This window comes from Ostrea edulis, chromosome 4 (assembly GCF_947568905.1).
Source record: "Ostrea edulis chromosome 4, xbOstEdul1.1, whole genome shotgun sequence".
Taxonomy (NCBI): domain Eukaryota; kingdom Metazoa; phylum Mollusca; class Bivalvia; order Ostreida; family Ostreidae; genus Ostrea; species Ostrea edulis.
Genome location: NC_079167.1, coordinates 19,639,655 through 19,658,255, shown reverse-complemented (window position 1 = coordinate 19,658,255; position 18,601 = coordinate 19,639,655). Strand labels below are relative to the sequence as shown.

Here is an 18,601-nt window from a genome sequence, read left to right as displayed (position 1 = left end):
TAACTATTACTTATTTTTCCTAACAGTATAAAAAGAAAGACCCCATCCCCCCCCCCCCCCCCCCAAATATTTTCTGTAAATAAAAGAAAAAACAGTACATCTTTCCGTAGGAAAGCATATCCATTGATTATACAGATAACCCTTTGGCTTTAAGATAAATCTCTTTTTCATCTAAAATGCACGGGGCTTTGTTTACGAATAAACACTTGCATGTTTCTCAACATGAATCAGATGAGGCTGTTACTGTTTGCGTAATTTTATGTGAAATTAAGGAAGCAGCGTTGATTGGTCAGATATAAGGGATGATCAGGGACCTATCTATTGAAAGCGTCGCATATGCAAAATACTCAGAAATATATCAAAGCACGCCAGAGAAAATATTTTCCAATGTTTAAGGTATAAGGTATATCTCAGATATTTAAAAACATCTCTTTGAAAGGGATAGTCATCTTTATCTAAAAGAGATAGCGAAGATTCATCTGCTGTTTTTTAAAATAAACTTAAAATTAACTTATCTTTTTAAACTTGAATTTAATTTGTAATTCGGCATTTATGTATGTATACAGTTACTTATTTATATAAGTAAAGAACAAACTGAGAAACAAACACCTTATATAGTAATGATGCCTATTCTTAGTTATTTCAGTTTAGTATCATTTTTTAAATGTTTTATTGTTCTTTGTTTTAGCTTAATTTACATGTTGATTAAATAAAAACGCTTAAGAAATTTACAATGATAGAAAATAAGAATATTTCTAATGGAAATGTTTGAAATATCATATGGACAAAAACAGCATGCAATAATAGAAATTGACATTGTACATTTATATTTGAAAGTACTTGCAAATTTTTTTTTTTTTAAAAATGTAATCTTTCTTTCTTTTTTTCTTAGAATTTAATTAACGTGTAATATTTTCTTTAAAGAAATCCGAAGTCAATGTTATAAAATGAATTGATAAAACTGGTTAAAATTTAGGAAAGCCGAATTCAATATTCAGTGTAACAACTGAGTTAGTTTTAGTGTGTTGGGGAGTTTTTCAGAATAGCGCAAGAGACTGATTGATGAGCAAGTGTTGCTGCAAGTTTTGAACAGGGGACTCTCCAAATTAACACCGGAAGACATTTGTTTGTTCGTTTTTATTTAAATGCACTTTTCCTTGCATAAGATGGAATGAGGAACCCACAAATAATTGATGTAGTTTACTTGGCAACATATGTGTGTTTGTGTGCGATTATTGACCAGCGACACGGGCATTTTTTTTTTGTAAACTTCTTCACAAATCTAAAATCTCCATTTTCTCTTCAAACTTAAACGGGCTTAACACAAGTGAAAGCAAGAACTTCTCCACCCAGTCATTATAAATTACGCATGGAGCTTTACATTGTAACTGTTGGGTTGATTGAGTGTTGAATTTTAAATTTCTAAATTGAGAACCTGGGTGTCGGCAGGACACGGAAGTAAGAAGACCGGTTCTGTCTGAGATACCCACCTGTCGGAGGAGAGACGAGGAGGGATGGACGATAGGGGTAAACTGACCCTCCTCCTTCTACTGATTGTGGCCCAAGGTAAATAAGTTACATTTTCAAATAATTTTTTGATGAAATATATGTATATATATTGAGAATCGACCCATGGCGTAGAAATTTAACAACTACATGTGTTCATCAAACCGTGTCCTTCAATGCACATAGCAGTACACCTCGTTATTTATTTTGTGTATATATTTAGATATAGTGTTGCTGTATTAAAAATGAACATTTATGGTGTCTTATTGAACACTCGTGTATGAATCATTGCTGTGTGTGTGTCCGGACAGCAGTGCAAGGAGAGATGATTTGTGATAACACCGAATACAAAGAGATTATTGTAATTCCAATTTAAACAAACCTTCCGCCAAATCGGATCTACTTGGGCCTAGTGTTTACAATTTTCAAGTGTCAATGTTTTGGTTTAACTCAAAAATCGCGGCTGGAAGCTCTGATTTACTGCCTTTCCTCAAAATGTCAGCCCCTGTCACTAAGGGCGGGTGACCGCGGGTGTCGTCATTCACAGTTCTTAGTTCGCCAGGTGTTCTTTTTCAGGAGAGAGTTTGCTGGAATCACCAGATCAATTAACCTGGGTCGAGGCCCAGATATTCTGTAGGGACCGCAACTCTACTCTAATCCCGGGGACCAAGGAAGGATTCCCCACCCCCCACTGGACAGGACTTTACCACCGCCTCTCGGACTGGATACACGTGCTGGGTAATGAACTCTTCAAGAATCTGAAAATAATTAACCATATCATTACAACAACCTTTTTATAATCTCACTGAAGAACAGAGGTTTGTCATAGTGGATGGGTCTCTCAAGTAAACCAATTTATCACAGACTCAACCACAAATTAGGAAAGACTGTTCTCAGCCATAAACTAGTCACACAAGAATGAATTTAAGAACTCCTGTATTGCAGGTTGTTATGAGAGGGAGGCTGTTATGGACCTCTTGGTCCTGTCCAACCACACCCTGGATAGAGGGTCTGTAGGGCTTTGTCAGGAGAGGTGCGGATCTAAAAGTTTCGCTTTGAAGGTATGCATGCAATCTGACAAACCGATACTCCAAATATTTCATCTCTTGATTTTACACAGATATACTTGTCCATATTGCAAAGGTTCAGCACTATTGCTAAGAAATAGTTTATGAAAAACATATTGCAACCAAAACCTCTAACGATTGTTTATTGTTTAACATCCCACTCGAGAATACTTCACTCATACGGAAACGTCACCATTGCCGGTGAAGGGCTGCAAAATTTAGGCCTATACTCGGCGCTTACAGCCTTTGAGCAGGGAGGAATCTTTATCGTGCCACACCTACTGTGACCCGGGGCCTCGGGTTTTGTGGTCTCACGAAGGACCACCCCATTTAGTAGCCTCTTACGACAAGCAAGGGGTACTGAGGACCTATTCTAACCCATATCCCACGTGAGGCCACTAACAATAGAGAAAAAAGATTTATCACTGGTCCACCATTAAGTGCATATAATACCCTAACCTGACTATCATCCTTCCTGAAGATTGAAGAGACGTCGTCTTTGTAGTCATTTTGAAATCTTGTTACCTATCTGAATAATTAAGAAACGTTGCTGAAATTTAAATCATAGATTATGTTAATGGTTTAAACCACAGGCACTTGTTTCATACATGGGTCCCCTTCCTTAAATATTAAGGAGGGAGACCTATGTATGAAACAAGTGCCTGTGGTATTATTAAGGAGGGGGGAACCATGTATGAAACAAGTGCCTGTGGTTTACACCATATTATAAGGTTTAAATGACGGTTTGTGGTACGATCTGTTTCAAAATTATAAACTACATGTACTAAAAATCATTTTATTTCCCGACCGGTATCATGATTTCTTTTGAGTTATGTGACTTATATAAAAAACCTTTAAGCATATGTTCTTGACAAACTAACATTATGCCTACACCTTACAGAACATCACGTGTCTGTGTCTTCGAGACGTTGTCCAGGTAGAAGGCGTGTCAACCACGCGCTGCAATTGGAACTGTTCCCATGACGACGACAGTCACGTGAATGACTGCGGAGGACGCGACACCTACAATGTCTACAAAGTAACACCGAGGGATGATAGATTTCCAAGTGGTAAACATCCTAACAACCCTGAGTATTTCCAAATTATATTGATGTCAAAAGAATTCAAGCTATTATAAAAGACATTCAGTCTATAACAAACTTCGAAATTTTTTTTTATATGTTAAAAGGATATTGCTTGTTTTGTAAAAATGATACATGTACGTAAAGTAGTTACATATCTGTTTTCCAGGGAGAACAGTAAATTGTGTGGTGTTGGGATGCTACGAACAGTATTGGCAGATTCATACCGATAACTGCACTGAGGACTTGGGTCGGGTGTGTAAGTCAGAAGGTAGGTTTGAATACCAAGCCGGCTAACATAGCGCTCTTTGGTTAGCATTACACCCTGTTACAATTACAGTGAAATGATTTTAGAAATAAACTGAAGTAAATCACATCGAATTGTAGAGTTTTGTGAGACATACACAATATTGTGTCTGTTGTAGTGGGTACCAATAAAACAATTGCCCCCGACGAGAAGAATTTTAAATCATGGAGCCAGACATACGCGGAATGTCGGGACACCGGCGGTTATTTATACGGCAACCTCAGTCTGTTCGAGAACTCCCGAGCGCTGTGTACCAGACTGTACGACATGAAAAGCAACACCCCAGAGACCTGGCTTGGAGTTGCCAGACAAATCTTCCTGACCAAGGACAGAGGTTTGTCGTCTGCTATTTCAAGTTTCCTGATCCCCACCCCCCCCCCCCTCCATCGAATACAGTAAAGCAGAAATTGATTTGGTGTTTTTCTTTCATTGTTACAAGTAATGTTTCAAACGATTCGGTATCAAAAAGAATACCATAGTAAAAGGTAATTATGAGTATGTCGAAATTTGCATTTAAGATTTCTAGACTGATTTAATAGTTTGACCACGTGTTACTAAATGAATGAAAATCCAAAATGAATTTATTTCAGGGGAGCAGTTAACGGAGGATCTTGTAATAGACTGTCATATTTGTCTTGGACAGGGGGGATGTTCATACGAAGACATGTGCAACAGCAATTCAGTTAAAGCCACCGCTCTCTGTGGAAATGTAAGTACCTCCTTAAATTGATTATACGACTCCTCTTCAAGTCTATAAAGATCCCTCCATGCTCAAAGACCACAAGTGCCGAGCGTAGACCTACATTTTGAAGCCTTTCACCGGCAATGGTGACGTCTCCATAAGATAAGATAAGTTTATTCCAATTTTGGGCCCAGAGGGCATAACAGCAAGACAGCTTATAAAGAAGGAAATTTCAAAAAAGAAAGTTTACAACATTAACTACAGGGTTACATGGACTTCAAACTACATGTGGATACAGCTGCATGTTGGGAAAACAAGTACATACATATATGAATTGCTAATCAGGTGTATACACAAGTAAATGGACATTATCAGTATTATACCAACATATGAATAATAAACTATAATGAAATTTGCAGTTTTAAAGCATCACTTCTTTTTCTGAATATGAGTGAAATATTCTCGAGAGGGACGTTAAACAATATTCAATCAATCAATCAATCATAATACATTTTATAAATTCGTCAAAGTTTTCCCCCCACCAAAATTAATGGTATACCTTGTAGACCCAAATCCGCCAAATTTGTGTCCCGCCATAAAACTACCCCCCCCCCCCCCCCCGGCTCCACGGCATTGTAATAAACAGATTAATAAAGAAGCAATGCTTGTTACTATTTTCAAACTTTGATTTTAGGAGAGCGACCTCCTGTCACAAACAGAAGTTACACCCCGGGCCAGAACAGACAGCTCAGGTAATTTACACCTCCATTGAATAGAGTGAACCAATTGAATGAAAAAGTTATTATAAGACCTTACGAAATAAGAATACACTGACAGATTCGGACAACGTGAATAATGCGTTCGTACTTATTTTAGCGAAAATCTAAACGATTGCATATTGCCACAGGGGCTAAGCCCGTTTTGGGCCCGAACTCTGTGATACCATAAATTCTATATTTATGGTATCACAGAGTTCGGGCCCAAAACGGGCTTAGCCCCCTTTGCATATTGCAGTTGAAACAGGGATCGCTAATTTAAGATCTGTGCTAAAATATGAATGAAATTAATGTATCCGTAACTGTCGAACAGTAAATCGGTATTATGCATGTTATGGTACACTGTAGAGAGTACATTGGCTTCTATTGCCCTAACTATCAAACACGTCTAAATAAGTGCATAATCACTATCAATTCACGTTTTACATTTTGTAGACCGGTAATACCATGTATTCACATTTCCAACTGTTTTCTCTGTGACCCTTTGAAGCTCCAATGGGTTGATTTCTTCATGTAAATATCTTGCATGCATGCAAATGAAAGACGTCATTGGGCGGGGGACTATGGAAATTAACTTAAAACGCTGTGTATTTCAATTTCAATTGGGCAGTATTTTTGATATATCAATTTCACATTTTTATTTCAATATAAGGAATTACAGTCTAGTTTGTTGGGAATGTGAGGTGATTAACTACAATGGAAAAGGTGACTTTACGCACCACGGATTCTTCGTTACGCAATTTATCACGTGTTCCATTGTAGTTAATCACCTCATATACCCAACAATCTAGTCAGTGATTCGGTAACTATATACATGTGCATTAACTGAGATACACTGAGCACTTTTAAAATAATGGCATCCATTAGGCCCAGTACACGTGGTCTAATCGTGTATTTATTTTTTTTTTTGGAATAAGTAGACATTTATATAAAGCGGCGGGGATATTGATGAGGTGGATCTAAGCTTTGACTGTCGACTTGGAACGGCTTACTTTACACGGAGAGGAGAGTTTACATTTTCTTAGTGAATTTTTTAGATAGTTTTTTCTCTCGGTTTAGTTGTATCTAGTTGTTCATTATTATTGTTTATCATTATTATTTACGAAGTTACACAAAGTCGGAGTCCTCCCACCACCCCTATCACAACGAAAGCTACAGGGAAATGTCTCTTGCAACAGTACATCTTTCTTTATTGCAGATGGAGATACGGAGCTGGTTATCGCAATCACGGTCCCAATTGTAATTCTAGGAATCCTGTTCGCAGTTATCGGGGTGGTATGTATCAGGTAAGTGATAGTAGAAAATAGGTACCTTAGCTAATGACACCGTCGATTAAATTCCGTCTCTCAATACCGGGATCTTATTTTTTTAAACCAGGAGGCGGAAAAAGGAACAGGAGGAACGAGAGGATGTCCCTCGGAAAAAGTACGAGGACAACATTTTGTTTGAAAGTGCCCAGAGCAAGGGTTCTCTCACGAAAGAGAATGGTAATGGTGAAACCGTTCAGCCCGAATCTCCACAGACTGGGGCGAAGCCTAAATATGTCACTAATGGAATTGAGTCGACGTACGCTAACCTGACGAATGGCGCTGACAATAAACCGGAAAGAGAACGAGTAGCTGAAGACTCTTCCGGTGTCAATTCTGATGTTGTGGATGTAGAACCGGCACTGAATAGTGATATCAAACTACAGTATACTGTTCAAATACCCACAGAGAACAATACAGACAATAAAGAAAATACTGAATATATGAATAGTGATATCAAACTACAGCCTACTGTGCAAATACCCCCAGAGAACAAGGCAGACAAGGAAGAAAGTACTGAAAATATCAATAGTGATATTAGCAATGCCAATGAAGAAATGCCAGAAATGACACAGATAGCCTCGCTGAATAAGGAAAACGAACCCGAAGATAATTCTAATGATACTAAAGAAAATAGCGAATCCAAAGAGATTACAATTAGTGACAGTGAACTAATTAACAAACAGAGAGAAGAATCCGTCCCTCTGGATAATTCAACTGAAAAAACTAACATGACCAAGACAAACCTGAACGCGCCACGTGATACCACCAACACTAACCAAGCGAAGGATTCTGGGATCAGACTTCCGTTGATCAAAGCAAATAGCGCCCTCTTGCAAACAACTGCCAAAGGTAGCGAGAAGAAAAATGTGTCGATAATTCAAGTAACCAAAATCTGAATTTTCTCTTCAACATTTTATTCATTCAGTCCAGCTTTAAGAAAGTGTTCAAATGTCGAGATGCTCATTTGGGTGTGATACTGTCTTTGACGTTGTTTAGACAAGTTGATTGGTTCCAAAATTGATGACTTTATAATTTTGAATTCATAAAATTTTTAATCAAGTTAAGAGATTTAATTAAGTTCTAAAAGTAAATTGTGAAAAAAAATGTAATGTATTTGTGTGTCTAAACTTGCAGATTTGCAAGTATTGATATTTTGATTAATTTCGTATTTAGATTTTGTGAGTATACTCGGAAGATATTTTTTATATATACATGCATAAATATTTACGCTTGTTAAGACGGTATGAATATAATCATAAAGCATTTTTAAAACTTCTTTCTATTATCCGAGTGATATTCAGTATCATCCATTACTATCTGTATATATATATATGTATCTGTGAAATGACGATAATAAAACGTGAGGCATGATTCCGTGTTTAATCTTAAATATCAGATTTTTATAGGTTTACCCCCCCCCCCCCCCCCCATTAGCAAACGGTTGTCTAATTTAATTCAAACTTTAAAGAGAGTGATGTATATATCAATTTCCCTCTGATCGCCTTCTGTCCGTCTGTTTAACACCATGATTTTCTTGACAATATAAAAAACCCACCGATTTGGTTTTAAGCGATTAAACGTCATTTAAAGATTCTCCATAAGTTATGGTTTAAAGATCAAGCTGTCAGGGCGTTATGTTTTTTTTGTCCAAAGGTCAAGGTTATCAGGGTGCATTGTTTTTATTTTTGTTGTCCTTGGTTCAAGACCATCATAGCGTATAGTTTCTATAGTTCAAAGGTCAAGGCTATCAGGATATGTAGTTTGTATTGTCCAGAGGTCAATGCTATTGGGGCGTATAGTTCAAATGTATGAGGGCATGTATTTTCTATAGTTTAAAGGCCAAGGGTAACAGGGCGTATGACAAGAAAGTTCAATTGTATCTACTACTTAAGATTTAGCAATGAAATTCGACATGGATAATGTCAATGACTTACGGACCACAAAAAGCCATGGTCACACTATAAGTAAGAAGGGTTTTCTGGATGATATCTCAAATACAATTTGACCTTTAGCAACGAAAGTTGCTATCGTAAATGGATGATTCATATTTTGTGGTACATGTACAAACAGGTCATGTGACATAGTACCCCTGCACAGTAGTAATTGTTATTAATCCTTGCTACATGCACTGTTTGGTTTTAAATTTAAAAGTTGCAACAAGACTACTTGCAAATCAGGCAAAATGACTTCGGATTTAATTTCATTTTCCCACAGAAATTTCTGGACCATGAGGTTTTTATGTTCCAACTTCTTCCTACACAGTCATTATTTCTCATACTAAATCACATACAATCAACGATAGTAGGATTAACAAGATGTGTTTGTGAAACACAAATACCCCCGATAATGGTAAATTCCAAAGATGGCCAAGGTCACAAGGGCAAATATCTTGGTACCAGTAGAAAGATCTTGTCACAAGAAATGCTCATGTACCCACGGAAAGGTCTTGTCACAAGGAATATTCATGTGAAATATCAAAGCTCTAGCACTTACCGTTTAAAGTTATTAGCAAGGTTAAATTTTCAGACAGAATGACGGAGTGCCAGACAGGACAAAAACAATATGCCCCCCCCCCCCCCCCCCCGATCTTCGATCTCGGGGGCATAAAAACTTGCACTACTATACAGGTAACTGGAGTGGCAGATGAAAAAAGGTAGATTTCATTAACTCATTGACAAGGGGACTAATTCCCCGTGATAAGTATATAACACAAATATGAATAACTCGAACCAACGCTTTGGCGGGTAATTTTGAAACACGTATGAATGATTCGAATTGTGTATTGTATTATAAAATTCATTTGAGCTGTATTCAAAGTATGAGTAGTAGATTCAGTTAATAAAAGTCACAGATAACGCTGTAAAACTACATGTATCTGATGTTTTAAGGGACCTACAGATTGTCTCCTAATCGCTACATTTTCCAGTATAAACATTATAAAATCAACATTCAATGATAAACCAAATAATAATAAAAAAAAAGACTTCCCTTTCTACCGTTATTGTTTGCTTTTTCATTGTCTTCACTCAAATCTATTTTTAAAAAAATAAACGGATTTAAAGATTTAAATGGTATAAATATAATTTTAGAATTCGTGATCAATCACGCAGAATGTACTATCCTGAAGGCTCAATATCCAGGGGAGAATTCGATAATTTCTTAGAAGCTATCAATTCAAGTTACATATAGGGCCGATCATTATCATGTCAAACACATTGGACCGGGTCTCGTATTACCTACGTCTATTGTCGTGGTAACTCTCTTGAATTTAAAACGTCTGTGGAAAACTGCGGGTGTGTGCACAAGGAAGTGAAACCCGCGAACAACACCCAGTTATCAACGGGAGAAATAAAAAATGGGTGGCTGGCAGATCTTGCTTTATATTTTGTATTTCCTGGTATATCAGGGTAAGTAAAAAATTTCTACGACACTTTTCCAAACTTCCTTAGATAAAAATGCATTACATGTTGTTATTAAAGTTAACAGCGTGAAAAGGAAACTAGTCAACCATAGAGCATGCACACTGTAACGTGGGGACACATTCTCAACATGAAATATCGCGGATACAGATAAAAGGACATATTTTGACAAATTCTGTTCAGTTCATTTTGCAGCTACGATAATACTTACAGAATGAACCGGTTTGTTTATTTTGATTTGTGAATTTGAATTTTCAAGATGAAACCGCCTTGTTTTATAGAGGAAATTCCTCCGATACATTCATATTGTAAATAATCAGTGACGCACGGAAAGATGAATTGAGATAGAACAGATAAGGAGATTACCATAATATTCAATGGGCACAAACTTCCGGCCAAATCAATGATACATAGGTAGTTTGTAATTTGATAAAGTTTTTAAAAAATCACCATCAAATATCCGCATATTTCCTATTGTGTATGAAAATACATTAAAAATTCGTTAAATTGATGCAGATCATTTTTCCCTCGTGGTGCATTCAATGCGCTCATTCACCGTGTACGGTTCTTCACTTTACATCACAATCACCTGGGTCGTGTTGTATGTAATTAATACACCGGTTGACTACACCATAACAAATCTTATTGCAATTCGCTGTTTGATAAGGAATTCCTCTGAAGTTATTGAGACACTGCACGCTAATGATGCAATATATTGTAGATCGAAGTCGGTCATCGGACAAGGTTCGCCATGCTGCAGTTTCAGGGGCGGATCCAGGAATGGGGGTGGGTGGGTCCATCCTCAAAATGCGTTATTTTTACCCCCTTTAAGCAAAAAAACCTGACTCCCCTGGATTCACCATTGAGCATACATGAAGGTTTCCCCATGCGTCAGATAATGACAAGTTAAGAATGATATATTTGTTTAAGGTTTCATTTATTAAAGCTGACATGAATTAATAAATACGTACACCTTTTTCATCTTATCCGCCATATTTCTCTCAGGTAGCCTAATTTACTCTACCCGTATATACCCCAAATGTGATTGTCACACCTGAGTGATTTTTCTAGGTGGACTCGACCAGTGCACATCTCCGATAGTAATATATAGGGAAATGCGAAACAAATAAAATCACATTTTAAAACATTATGCTTTGCTCAAAGTTACAAAATATTTATTGTATACCAATGCAACATTCCGAAAGATTAGATAATTTAGAAAAAAATGCACAAAAAAGTTTTTCTTGCATACTTGCAAGTGCAAAGCAAGTATTTGCAGTTTCTTATGAAATAAATGCGAAGAAATCATTTGCCAATTACATACTGATAGAATGGAATAAGCAAAGAGCATAAAATATATTATTTATATCAATTCTTGCAAAATACAGGTCCATGCCATATGCATAATATCTAATGCACATGGCATATTCGCCACAAAAAACACCGTATCAAATACGGACGTCTATTCAACAGGTATCGGAGATGTGCACTTACCGAAAATATTAGATTCTCTTTATTCTGATAAATCCACGAAACAAAATGATAAACTCCATTTGTATCTCGTTAGAACTTTACAACACGTTGTCATTCTATTATACAGACTGCGACACACTTCACCCGTGCCAAATAGGGTGTCTTCAATCAGGGGAGATGTCAGAGTCGAAAATTTTTCCTGCATTGAATGCTTGTCTGGTCGAAGTTTTGCAGTTGATAGAAACGGGGAATCTAATCATATACATTGAGCATCTGGTTGGATATATTGCGTGCTCAATTCAAAATTTATCGATGATCATATACAAATTTGGATATACAAATAAGGGAATAATGATCGAAAATATACATCTGTTTAAAAATGCGGGTATTACATTTGTAATCCATAATAAACAGTTGATTACACAAAGACACATATAAAAGGAAATGTATAAACGAAAATATAGTTTTATTGTTTCATTGGGAACCACATAATTATTTACGGTCTCTGTATGTCCATATTCATTGATTGAACAGGAGAGAGAGAGAGAGAGAGAGAGAGAGAGAGAGAGAGAGACTGTCCTACTTCGATGTACAATATCATTTCACAGAAGGAAAGAAAATTGATCACTGATATAATGGTAAGCTTACAAGCATTCAAAAATTCCAGCTATTTAAAAATTTGTTATTGACAATATATTAAAAACTTACAGGAGTTGATGCTTATAATTGAATTCATTACAAATTCAAAATATATATATATACCAGTTTAAACTGCATGTAGAAAATACTGACTTTGTATGTTAGAATAACGGGAAAAAGTAAATTGTCAAAAAAGTGGGGAGAGCAGACCAGGCCAGCCTCCCTGCCCACCCCAACCCCCTGTATACGTGCCTGAAACAACATATCAATTCGTGTTGAAAGAAAGGAGCATATTTGCATTTCATTAAATTCCAAAGGAGCTCGAATTTATGTGTTTCCCTATTAATTATTTTGTATGCAAGATTCGTTCCCGAATTTAGAATCATGCTTTCAGTCAGAGCAGAAATGAATTAATTTTGAAGTACATCTAGTTTGAATGCAAATGTGGGGTTCCTTCTTTTAATTTCATCAGACTCATTAGAACCCCCTCCCCCAAACTATGCAGCTTTGTTTTTATTGATATCTAAATCGGCATATGAATCCGGATACAAATTATATGATGTTTTTTCGTGATCATATAGATATCGATACTAGAAAATGTTTATACTCTTGCCTTTTGCATATCCTACTAATGCATTACAGTAGATTGACACTGCATCATATCAAATAAAACCTCAACACGAATTTTACTGATTTATGAATACTAACATCTTATCGAATACATTTGGATATGAAATTTCGACGTACAGCGGTATGTCTATTTTCAGAATATATCCATTGCGCCAGATCTACGAAATGAAAATAATCATTATGGCATGTTACAGAAACGTTAAAACACACATGCTATAGTCCTGCAATGCATGCATGCGATTTTTCTGAATACATGTATTTATGTATTCGTGAATGAAGTTCCTACGCTTAAAACTATCTTGGCCTTTATGCATTATGTTTTGTGATTTTGGTTTACCATTCCTTACACTGTAAATGAAGGAAAACTTGGTAAAGGGTGCAATTCTACACCATACAATTAGTATGCATGTATGTGTTGAAAAGTAAAATGTACATGTAATAACCAGACATGTATCGTCATTTTTCATGGGGGGGGGGGGGGGGGGACGGGGGGTACAACAGGATGAAAAAAATGGAAAATTGGATTCTTCAAAATTTCTTGCCATTCAAAATAATAATTAAAAAAGATGAACGAAAACAGCAATAAAATAAAACAAAAAACCCAAACAAACCAAGATGTTTTATCCGATGTTCAAAGTCCTAAAGTGGGGGTGAAGGGTTAAAAGAGTCTTTTACTTTGACTGCCTCAATAATTTCCCCCTACACTTCATTTTCTTCCATCGTTGGGGGTGGGATGGGGTGGTTAGAGTCCTCTACTATGAGTGCCTCATAATATCTTCATTTTCTTAATTGGTGGTGGTGTGTGTCTTCTACTATTATATCAGAACTTTCAAGCTGGGGTCAAGTTTGGGGGGGGGGGGGGTTGGGGGGGGGGGTTGTCACCCAATATATTTTTTACTTGCATTACAAAATAACGACCTCTCACTTCTGTCGGCGCGGGTTCGAAACCCGCTCGCGCCGATTGGTGAGAAAGTTTCCCAGTTTACTTTCGGAAGGTCGGTGGTCTCTTCCCAGGTACATTGTATCTGGTTTCTCTCTTCCACCAACAAAAACTGGGTGCCACCAGATAACTGAAAAATTGTTGAGTGTGGCGGAAAACATTAGAAAAAAAATGGATATTGTTATCAAAAGTGGGGGACAGACACTCTTGTCCCCTCCCCTTGATTCTAAGTACTTTGTACTTGACTTTTGTATTTGGGGGAGGGCCTACATAGGCTATGCCTGTTGCCCAATCCTGTTGAGCTTCTCAATAAAATATGTTTAAATAAAAAAAAACAATTCTATGTGCTTGATAACTACGCATATGATAAACTCTCAATTATTACATTTTACATTACTACAATTTGCGTCGAGTTCAACGCAGAATGTAATAAAGCAAAATGGCATAGATATATAAGATCTATTGAGCGCCGAATTAGCATAAAATGAAGTAATTGAAAATAACATTATTTAAAGATATGTTTAATTTTTAATTATTGCATGCTTTAAATGAATCAAATAAATCTGTATTATCAATTAATGAGAGCAATATTGAGTTACTGTTCTCTTATATTGAATTAACGATATCATTTGTCTTAATAAGAGCGCGATTATTACAAGATCATCGTTTGAATCTCTCTCTCTCTCTCTCTCTCTCTCTCTCTCTCTCTCTCTCTCTCTCTCCATACACTCATGCAGTGTTGTATATGCAAATTATCTTTGCACAAAGGATTTATGTGCCTAAATGATATCCTGATTTATAAATCTGCAATACTCTGATAAGTAAATCATACAGTATAAGGATTCATGCACAATACAGGGTAACTATTCTACTCTGATACTTCCCCTGATTGAAGATAGCTGATCGGCACGGGCTAAGTGTGTCGCAGTCTGTACAATGGACAATGTTGTTTACTGTTGGAATACAAATGGAGTGTATCGTTTTGTTTCATGGATTATGCTAATAAAGGGAGTTTTACTACTACTTTGAGTATTTTCGACAAGTGTACACGTACATATTACGAGTAGACCCAGGTAAATAGTCATCCGCATTCGATGCTTTTTCATGACGAGCGTACATGACCATGTCTTCTTTATACGTACAGTAGCATTTATGTATTTGCATTTTGCTTGAAGTAAGTGTGAATGGTATAGATTTTATACCCTTTGCTTATTCCGTTTCATCAATAGATCTAGATAATAGATGAAATATTTCTCCGCGTTTTTGTATAGTTTTGACATATTTATTGCAAATGTACGCACATTCACGTAAAGAAAAGGCATTCTATATTTATTCATCCAAAGCTTTTAGAATGATTTACTACTGTACGATATGTTTATTGTAATTTTGAGCACTGCATGGTGTTTCAAAACGTGATTTCATTTCTTCTTGATGTCCTATAAATTAGTATCGGAGATGTACGTGTTACCTGTCGAAGCTACCCGCACAGGTAAATCGAAGACACTGATGTGAAATGAAGCGTAGCAAAACTCGTCCCCTTATATACCATGCGAACCCTGATACATATAACAATAGAATATCCAACTAATATGGCGGATTAGCAAAGAAATATGGCGGACATATAGAATTATACTATATTTATTAATTCATGTCAGCTTTAAGTCAAACTGTGTTCCACATGATCTAGTTTGGTTTCCTACTTTCTGTAGCATATACGTATATATGTAATTTTTTGTCTTCATTTCATGGTTTTTACAACATACTCCCTACTTTTGAAAGTGTTAAGGGGACACGAGCAGGCGCGTGGCCTCGTTTTTGAAAGGGGGAAGCTGGGGGCCAACCAAAAAGGATTGATGGGGGGGGGGGGGGGGGGGGGAGGGCAGCCGAACCAAAAAGAGTTTTAACATGTAAAAAAGAAGAAAGGGAAATTTTTTTAAAAAGTGGGGAAAGGATCCACCTTTGGGCATAGATACATTGTTTTAAGAAACTGGTGTCTGAAAAATTTGAAAGCAGGAAGAGCTCTTAACCTTTTATTTTATCTCTAACTGCCGAGGTGCAAATACTTTCAATAATGGAAAAAGTTAGATAGTATACCATATTATATCGAGGTAAGCTACTGACAAACAGGTTGATGGTACGGGGATTTCAACAGTGTCGATTGAAGTCAGCATTTCGCAAATTCTATGGTCGTTATAACGATCTGGTTCGTCAATACAACCTCGCATTGGGTCAAATGCTGTCTGACGTGTTTCATACCGATTGTTAAGCCGTTCTTGACACATTGATTTTGACTGCGGATAACTCCGTTTACCTGATCGGGATTTCGAGCTCACGGCGGGTGTGACCGGTCGACAGGGGATGCTTACTCCTCCTAGGCACCTGATCCCACCTCTGGTGTGTCCAGGGGTCCGTGTTTGCCCAACTATCTATTTTGTATTCCTTATAGGAGTTATGAGATTGATCACTGTTCGTTATCTTCACCTTGCAGGAATGCAATTCGGTAAAATATATATACATGTGTTATTTTAAAATTATTATTGATATGTAGTGAGTCTAAATATAACTCTATATATTTGTGGTGTTGCTAGGACGGGGAATTGAAAACGGGACGGAAAACAGAATTTTTTATGCAATAATATTAGGAGGAGGTCAGCATTTTGTAAACTCAAAAGCCTTATGAACAAGGGAAGCAGAAATTACAAAGAGAACGGGAATTAAGACATACTCAGAATCCACCGTTTGATATACTACATACAAATACACAATATCCACATGTATACATAGATTTGTCTTTAGAGCAAAAAATACTGAAACGTGTATTTATGCCGAACTGTAACTGGTATTCAATCAACTTCGGATATGAACTCTGTGCTTACTCACCCCCTTCCAACTTTTAAAACTTTGTATCTGTCAAGCCGAAAGCTTGCATCAATGGGGAGGCGAATTTTATTTATATGTGGTAACTTTAACAGGGGCTTAAGATACCATTTTTAATTATTATAATTAATAGAGTTCGGTTATACAACATTTTTAATTATTATAATTAATAGAGTTTCGTTATACAATCTGTTTCGTCTCGTTTCGGTGGGTTTCGTCTCGTTTCGGTAGATTTCGTTTCGTTTCGTTTCGCACTTTACAGGTACCCGATTTAGGTCGAACCCGTTCAAAGTTTTCCCACTGTGCGATGTTTTGCTCTTGTGACGTAAAAATCGCTCTGGCACACGGCACTTAATCCTGTTTTCTGCTGCCTATTACATAGCGATATCTTATATATGTGGCCACAAATTATCGGAGTTTCGGACTATCGGACCGTCGGACTATCGGAGTGTCGGACTACCGAACCGTCGGACTATCGGGCCGTCGGACTATCGGAATACTGGGCGGTCACCGATTTGGTTAGACTGTTCTATCGTTAAAATGACAATGTTCTGTTGGCTTTAACGATAGAATGTACCTCATAATGATATACCCGCAAATAAAATTACCCACAAAGCAATGTTTCGGTAAGTTATCGTAATACAACACTTACATTCCTCACATGACAATACTAACAAACTTGACTTTCAATTTTTGACGACAGAAGTCGGACAAGTAATCAGACTTTCTTGCGTATGAATACACTCACCTCAAGTGGAAACCAACCAAGAGCTGGAGAATATCCCCCACTGAAGAAGATGACACAAAGGCTGTGAAGCAACTCTCCTGTAGCAAAGTACCAGGATTAGACGCTATCCCTGCGGAAGTATACAGACAGGAGGTTCCACTATGGTACAGACACGAGGAAAAAGTCCCACAACAGTTGAAGGATGTCAGTATTGTCCACATCTACAAAAGAAAAGGCAACCACCAGTCTTGCGACAATCACAGAGGCATTTCCCTCCTGTCCATTGCTGGAAAGATTCTGGCTCGTGTACTGCTCAACCGTCTCCTTCAACACCTTGGACAAAGATACCTCCTAGAAAGCCAGTGCGGCGTCCGTGCTGAACGTGGGACAGCTGACATTATATTTGCTACACGCCAACTCCAGGAAAAATGCCAGGAGCAGCAATGCGACCTCTACATGACCTTTGTCGATCTGACAAAGGCTTTCGACACGGTCAGCAGGGACGGTTTGTGGAAGATCATGGAGAAGTTTGGCTGCCCCAGCAAGTTTGTCACACTTGTCTACTAGTTTCATGATGGCTTGATGGGGAAGGTACTGGTGACGGAGACGAGTTAGAAGCCTCCCCAGTGACAAATGGCGTGAAACAAGGCTGTGTGCTTGCTCCAACTCTCTTTAACATGATGTTTTCGGCCATGCTTAATGATGCCTTCCAAGGCCATGTGGATGGAATTCCAATCCGGCACCGAACGGGTGGCATAATATTCAAATTCCGACGCAAGGCCCGAGTTTCTTCTACTCCCACTGTGCAGTACCCACCCACACGTGTCCTACATGTGGCAGCCTTCAGGGCCCGGATAGGACTCATCAGTCATCTTCGGTCCCACAGTCAACGCTCATCAACCCTAAGTTGAAGTCATGATCTTCTTCGACACCGAAGGACGAACAACTCAAACATTATTTTACAGAAAACTTAATTCATAGTTTTGAACTAACGTTGCAAATCGAGAAATATAATAAGTAAACATTGTAACGTCTAATTAAAGTAACATGAAGGTATCTAATATTCTACCTTTAATGAAAATTGCTTTCATTAATGAAGATAATTAGTCAGATTCAGGCGCGGATCCAGTTTTATTGCCAGGCGGTGTCCAAAAGGCTGGGAGTCT

General features: G+C 37.5%; 2 protein-coding genes across 3 annotated transcripts in view; both read left to right on the top strand.

Annotated features, from left to right (window-relative positions):
- The first annotated feature begins 1,044 nt into the window (after positions 1–1,044).
- Positions 1,045–8,101, top strand: LOC125669794 (uncharacterized). Its single transcript, XM_048904572.2, has 10 exons — positions 1,045–1,566; positions 2,083–2,244; positions 2,452–2,567; positions 3,475–3,643; positions 3,825–3,926; positions 4,081–4,296; positions 4,553–4,671; positions 5,339–5,396; positions 6,619–6,706; positions 6,798–8,101. Exons 1-10 carry the CDS (start codon positions 1,515–1,517, stop codon positions 7,624–7,626), a joined length of 1,911 nt encoding a protein of 636 aa, XP_048760529.2. The 5' UTR covers positions 1,045–1,514; the 3' UTR covers positions 7,627–8,101.
- Positions 8,102–9,836: 1,735 nt separating this feature from the next.
- The window catches only part of LOC125669792 (mucin-16-like), a 20,761-nt gene continuing 11,996 nt past the window's right edge, over positions 9,837–18,601 (top strand). The window contains exon 1 of one of the 2 annotated variants that reach the window (XM_048904569.2): positions 9,837–10,137. In XM_048904569.2, the coding sequence (XP_048760526.2) occupies positions 10,086–10,137 (52 nt within the window). In that variant the 5' untranslated portion in view covers positions 9,837–10,085. Of the gene's footprint in view, positions 10,138–14,887; positions 14,970–18,601 lie in introns of those variants that run through there. The other variant, XM_056161254.1, reaches the window with a different exon arrangement.